General features: G+C 48.7%; 1 protein-coding gene across 1 annotated transcript; it reads left to right on the top strand.

The window, feature by feature from the left end:
* The first annotated feature begins 6,341 nt into the window (after positions 1 to 6,341).
* LOC147088072 (histone H2AX-like) lies at positions 6,342 to 6,731 on the top strand. The gene has a single exon (XM_085977888.1). It carries the CDS (start codon positions 6,342 to 6,344, stop codon positions 6,729 to 6,731), a length of 390 nt encoding a protein of 129 aa, XP_085834014.1.
* The last annotated feature ends 241 nt before the right edge of the window (positions 6,732 to 6,972 follow it).

The raw sequence follows: 6,972 nt of genomic DNA, 5'->3' as shown, positions 1-6,972 counted from the left end.
TGCCATTTCACGTTGCTAATCGGATTGGGGACCTCAGGAGGAGGCCGAGATGGATAATCCACTCGGCACTTCTGGCTGAAGATAGTTGCAAATGCTTCAGCCTTGTCTTTTGCACTCACGTGCTGGGCTCCACCATCATTGATGATGGGTGAAACTAGAACTGGGGGCATAGTCTTAGAATAAGGGGCTGCTCTTTCAAAACTGAGATGAGGAGGAACCACTTCACTCAGAGGGTGGCAGGTCCATGGAATATGCTGCCCCAAAAAGCTGTAGAAGCTACATCATTACATAAATTTAAAACAGAAATAGACAGTTTCCTAGAAGTAAAGGGTAAAAAGGGTTATGGGGAGCGGGCAGGAATTTGGACATGAGTCTAGGTTCTGATCGATCATGGCCCTGTGGGTAGCGGAGCGGGCCCAGGGGCCGTGTAGCCTGATCCTGCTCCTATTTCGTGTGTCTAATTCTGTTAGATTCAGGAGATGGTTCTGTGATAGCAGATTGGCGGTTAGGATCATATCAGCCATGATCTTATTGAATGGCAGAGAAGGCTCGAGGGGCCGATTGGCCTACTCCTGCTCCTATTTCTTATGTTCTTATGTTCTTATTGAGAATGGGGATATTTCTGGAGCCTCCTCCTCCTGTTAACAGTTTAATTGATCACCACCACTCACGACTGGATGTGGCAGGACTGCAGAGCTTTGATTTGATCCGATGGTTGTGAGATCGCTTAGCTCTGTCTATCGCATGTTGCTTCCATTGTTTGGCATGCAAGTAGTACTGTGTTGTAGCCTCACCAGATTGACACCTCATTTTTCGGTATGCCTGGTGCTGTTCCCGGCATGCTCTCCTGCAACCTTCGTTAAACCAGGGTTGATCTCCAGACTTGATGGTAATGCTAGAGTGAGGGATATGCCGGGCCATGAGGTTGCAGATTGTGGTTGAATACAATTCTGCTGCTGCTGATGGCCCACAGCGCCTCATGGTAGCATCTTAAAGGAGTTGGTAGATTTAGAGAAGCAGAGAGGTTCAGGGAGGGGATTCCTGCGCTTAGTGCCCAGGCAGCTGAAAGCACAGCAGCCAATGGCGGAGCGGTTATAATCGGGGATGTGCAAAATTATAGATTTGGAGGAGAACGTAGAACTCGGGAGTGTTGAGTGGCTGGTGGAGCTGGCAGAGGTAGGGTGGGCGAGGCCATGTAGGGCTTTAAAGGCAAGGATGTAAATTAAAAAATGGTGGCATTGCTGGAACGGGTGTCACTGTAGCTCAGCGAGCACAGGGGTCGTGGTTTACGGGGATCTAGTGTGGGTTAGGTTATGGGCAGCTTTTGATGAGCCCAAGTTATGGAAGGTGGGAGATGGGAAGCCGGCCAGGAGAGAGTTGGTGTTCTCAAGTCTAGAGCTAAAAAAGACATGGATGATGGTTTGAGCAGCAGATGAGCTGAGGCAGGGGCATAGTTCCGCGATGTTATGGAGGGGGAAGTGAGTCATCCTGGTGACGGAGTGAATATCTGGTCGGAAGATTATCCCGTGGTAAATACGACACCAAGGTTGCAAACAGCAAACTGGTGCTGAGGAGAGGGATGGAGTCGATGGCTTGGCAATGGAGTTTGTGAAGTGTCAATAGCTTCGGTCTTACATATATTTCCCTGGATGGCACCAGAACTGAAAGTTTGCAGCTATCGGGAATGATTAAACAGGTTGGGACTTACTGCTATAGAAGAGAGGGGACTTAGATAAGGCCTGATAGAGATCTTGAAATTAGTGAATGGATTGGAAACGGTAGATGAGGAGAGAAAGCGCAGTGTGAGAGAGGCGGGGAGGGGAGGAGACAGAGTGAGAGATTAAACAGGGAGAGCGGGAGGGGAGGAGACAACTTCAAGAGTGACAGACAGAGCAGAGAGCGGCCTCTGATCATCCACCACCACCTCCAGCTTTCTGTAACCGCCAATTTCAAACCGTTTATCGACTGTAGAACAGAAACACAGCGCTCCGCACAAACCCTTACAGACTCGGACTTCATATTCAAGGGTTTCCCGAAACCACAATCTTTTAAATAAGGTCCTGTTACAATTAACAATCAGTAATATTCCCGCCTATATACAGTCACATCGATCACAAGTCGACCAGTCTCCTTCCATATCAATCTCTGACCTTATTCCATCTCCCCACACTTCCCCACAGAGACGGGTTCAGCAGTTTACAAACACCTTATTCCAGCTGATGTGGAGAATCTCATGTGTTGGGGTTTGAGTTGTGACGCGGGGTATCTCCGCCAGAGTTGCCGTCTCACAGAGACTCTCACCCTGAACTGAGACTGGAGCCGAACACCCCCCGGACATCCCATTCTCTCTGTGGGGGAGGGGTGGGTGCAGCGAATGTCAGCGAGTCACCAGGAAGCCGGGGTTCATTTGAAATGATTTCAATCTGGAATCTGAGCCCAGCCCCGGGACATGGATCATCTGATTCCGCGATCAGCTCTTTTTGGAAAGACGTGATGGCTCTGAAAAGAGCCTTTGGGTTCAGATGTTTACAAGTTGTCCTTTTTACTTTCTTTTGCTCGCTGCTTTGGGAGACTTTGCTGATTTGGGCTTGGCCTTGGGTTTTTCCAACTTCTTGGCCGCCTACACCATTCCGCCTGTGACCTTCTTGGGGCTCTTGGGCTTCTTCACCGCCGCCTTCTTCCCAGCCGCCGCTTTCGCTGTCTTTTTTGACCTTGGTGCTTTCTTGGTGCGCGTTTTCTTGGCTCTTGGTTTCTTGGCTGGAGATTTCTTGGCTGTTGGTTTCTTGGCTGGAGATTTTTTGGCTGCTGGTTTCTTTACTGCAGATTTCTTGGTTGCTGGTTTCTTCACCTTCTTTCCCTCTTTCCGCTGGGATTCCTTCTTAGCGAGCCTGAAGGAACCCGAGGCGCCCGTGCCCTTGGTCTGCTCCAGGGAGCCGTTTTCCACTTTCCTCTTGATACTTAACCTGATCTGGGAACTTAACTTCAGCACATCGACGCCGTTGGCAGCCAGAGCCTTCTTTATCGCGACCAGCGACATCCCCTTGCGATCGCTGCCACTCGCCACAACCTTGAGGATCTGCTCGCCCAACGTGGGACCGGCTGGCTTGGAGCGGGGAGCCGCCTTCTTCTTCTTGCTGGGAGCCTTGGTTTGAGCGGCGGCGGCAGGAGGAGCCGTTTCGGCGGCTGCAGTCTCAGTCATGTCGGCGACTCTGTAGAAAATCTCTCTGACAGTCAGAGCTGGGTCAGGAATGAAACGAGAGGCGGCGGCACAGAGCAACTTAAAGGCAGCGAGCGGACGGGGCGGAGACATCCTGCTGTCAGCTCCCGGCCCCTCCAGCCTCTCCGTGTTTCTCTCTCCTCATTAACTACCCGATTGCAATTAAACTCGGGCACTCCAGATTCCCAGACTGGCCTCTTTCTGTCTCAAAACCGGGATGTTTGCTGTCGCGAAAGTTTCATCAGAATTAAAGGCAGCAATTTCCATTTATAGCCGTTTCATTGCTGCACTGATCGCTCTCTCACACCCCATCGCCGACATGTTCTCTGTTTTTTGACTGAAATTTTAAATCAAATAAAGCTTCACGTTTAATTCCCACTTCAGGGCTGAGGAGGGGGGCGTGGCGATCCTATGACAGGGAAATCTTTGAATTTTATAGAAGAGGGTCTCTGAAATCAGTCGATGAGAGCAGACACACAAACACAGTGACATTTTTCTAACCCACCCGCCTCTTTAACACACTCTCGCTGACACAATGTTCACTCTGCTCATTCACAGCACAATCTGTTCCCAGATTTACAGTTCACAGGACAGGTGTTCCTCTCCGCTCGGCCTGTGCTGCCGATTCTCGAGGTTAGTTGGAGTTTCCCAGCTCAGTCAGTGTTAAACACTCTGAGGCCGGCGCTCCTCACAGTGTCTGTTCCCCAGATTCAGGGGCAGGAGCCAATCACAGCTGTGGCTGTGTTCACTCATATCTGGTTTGAAGGTATATTGTTCACCGGCAGAAATATGTTTGATTTATATGAAAGTAGAAATGAATTGATCATCGCCCCTCTAACCTCTCTCTGTCTCTCTCCCCTCCGATAATGTGGAACAGAACAGAGCAACTGGTGTCCTGTGCATTCCATTCTCAACACCCAGGGACAGCAACCAGAGAGAGAGAGACAGAGAGACTGTATCAGTCTGAATGTTCGTACTCTGAGCCAGGCGGTCCACGCATTCTCTGTTACCGAGATTTAGGGAGGAACGTGTCACAGTTTGGCTGTGTCGATACTAGCCTGCTTTTATACGATAGTAATATTCGCAGAAATAATGTGACATTCTGTTCACCACACATGCCTTGAAGTCGGTTTCAATAGACCGAAAACTGAGAGGTTCAGCATCGATCCAGATATAACAAGCAGGGCTGGGGGATAGAGGGACTGGGGATTGATACTCTACACTAGGCATTGAGGCAGACACATGAGATGAGTCGCTTATATCCCGGTCACTGTCTGATGAACTTTTAGAAATCTAGATCAACAAACACTACCGTGCGTTGGCTGTTCAGATTCTTTACATACACAAATATATATGCAGAGGGGAAAAAAACACAAATAACCTTTAACGTAACACCGGCCGTCTTTGAACATGTTTGAGGGAGCTGAATAGAAATGGGACTTGCTGACAGTGTAAATATGGAAGGGATTTTAATTCTTGCCGGCATTCCAGTTATGAGATTGTGGTGAACGCAGAATCTGATTGGATGCGTAAAGAAGCCAATTGCAGAGAACAAAGGAAATTTGCAACATTGCCAATAAAACAATCACAATCCTTTCCTTCATCCATCCCTCATTAGCAAAGCTCTGTGGGACGGACTGTTGGGCTGCTCAGAGCAGCGTTTACTTCAATTGTTTCCTGATACGGTCTGAGACGAAGGTTGACGATAAGAAATCCGCTGCCAAGAAGGGCGCCAAGAAAATCCAAAAGAAACCAGCACCGAAAAGCGGCAAGAGGCGCAGAAAGTCGAGGAAGGAGAGTTACTCCATCTACATCTACAAAGTGATGAAGCAGGTTCACCCCGACACCCGCATCTCCTCCAAGGCCATGAGCATCATGAACTCGTTTGTGAACGATATTTTCGTGCGCAACGCGGGTGAGGCTTCCCGCTTGGCCCATTACAACAAGCGGCACACCATCAGCTCCCGGGAGATCCAGACCGCCGTGCGCCTGCTGCTGCCCGGGGAGCTGGCCAAGCACGCCGTGTCGGAAGGGACAAAGGCGGTGACCAAATACAGCAGCTCCAAGTAAAACTCCACACTGTCCTGAAAGAAGAAACTCCAAACACTACGGCTCTTTTAAGAGCCACCCACAATCTCTCTGAAAGAGCTACACAAACTCATCTCCCTTTAGGCTCAATTTACTGTAATTATTTCCTTCAGGAATGTGTTTGAGAACGTTTGATGTTCCAGCTGTAGATTTAGTTTGGAATCTTCAGATAAGCAGTTTCACTGGCCGGATCGACCTTAGTGTCGTTGTTGTATTTCCCGTCCCGTAAACTACAAATACGGTTCCTGGTCGCTCATTCCCTTTGATCTCAGACCCGTTCACTTGCAGCGCCTTCCGACGAATTAAAAGCTTATTTTCGAGATGAGAATCGGATTTCAGTCACCTCAATCTCTTTAAAAACATTTTCATTTTTTTTCAATGCCAGTTGTGGTCAATCATTTTATTAACCCGAGACTTCCTGCAGTGTAACAACCCAGAATGGGGTTTCTTAGAGAGCAGAATGTGGGCAGTTTGAACACTCTGTCCCTCTTCTCTTCTCACAGCAGGACTCCCAGTTCTGGTTTCACTCCCGCAGCAGCGCCTGTGCAAAGATTCGATCGATAATCTGTGAATCCTCACTTTTACAAAATTTGAGCTGGAATGTGTCCCGTTACAGAATCAATGGGGAATTAATCCCGCCCGTGAAAGTGCGATATTCAACCCGAAATTAATCCTGATTGTAACAGCCTGGAATTTGCAAGGGAGAGATGAAATAAGATAAAATGAATTTTTTTATAAATGGTGAAAACTTTAGCTAATAGTGTATTTATTAAATTAATTCGCTCGTTTAGGAAAATAATTGGCGGACTTTTCGAATTTTAAAAATCGTTGGTGGTCTGACTGTTGGGGACAGTTATTTCCACACACTTATCATTGGTGGGAAAACCAGATTGTGATTGGTCACCGGAAAACACCAATGAAATTCACCACATAGAGACCAATCACAAGTACGCTCTCTGCATTCCTCCAGAAGGTATAAGAAGGGCAGATGTGGGTGGAGACTTTCATTCTTACGCTGAACGAGTGAATTGTGGCAATGTCTGGAAGAGGAAAAACTGGCGGTAAAGCTCGGGCCAAGGCTAAGTCTCGCTCATCCCGGGCCGGACTGCAGTTCCCTGTGGGCCGTGTTCACAGGCTCCTCCGAAAGGGCAACTATGCTGAGCGTGTGGGTGCCGGAGCTCCGGTCTACATGGCTGCTGTGCTCGAGTATCTGACCGCTGAAATCCTGGAGCTGGCCGGCAACGCGGCCCGCGACAACAAGAAGACCCGCATCATCCCCAGACACCTGCAGCTGGCCGTCCGCAATGACGAGGAGCTCAACAGGCTGTTGGCAGGGGTGACCATCGCTCAGGGCGGGGTGCTGCCTAATATCCAGGCAGTGCTGCTGCCTAAGAAAACCAGCACTGCCAGCTCCAAGAGCAAGTAAAGCGGACAAGATTCAATCTGATAACCCAATGGCTCTTTACAGAGCCACCCACAGTTTCCAGGAAAGGGCTGGTTCCTGTTCTGTTCTATGGGTCACAATTATCTGAGATCTAATTTAACATGTTAAATCTTAAATTCTACCTTGAAATTCACAGATTTGCCCATTAAGTTATCTATCCACCACTCAGCTGACAATCAGACGCTGCCACACAGTAACAGAGTGACTGATACAATTGCTATCC

Source organism: Somniosus microcephalus, unplaced genomic scaffold (genome assembly GCF_052327205.1).
Source record: "Somniosus microcephalus isolate GS21.2 unplaced genomic scaffold, FLI_Smic_1.0 unresolved_chr5, whole genome shotgun sequence".
Lineage (NCBI taxonomy): Eukaryota > Metazoa > Chordata > Chondrichthyes > Squaliformes > Somniosidae > Somniosus > Somniosus microcephalus.
Note: the sequence above shows the minus strand (reverse complement) of the source record. Positions and strands in the feature narration are given on the sequence as shown.

Coding starts and splice junctions, on each gene's coding strand:
- LOC147088072 (XM_085977888.1), top strand. CDS start 6,342: ATGTCTGGAAGAGGAAAAACTGGCGGTAAAGCTCGGGCCAAGGCTAAG.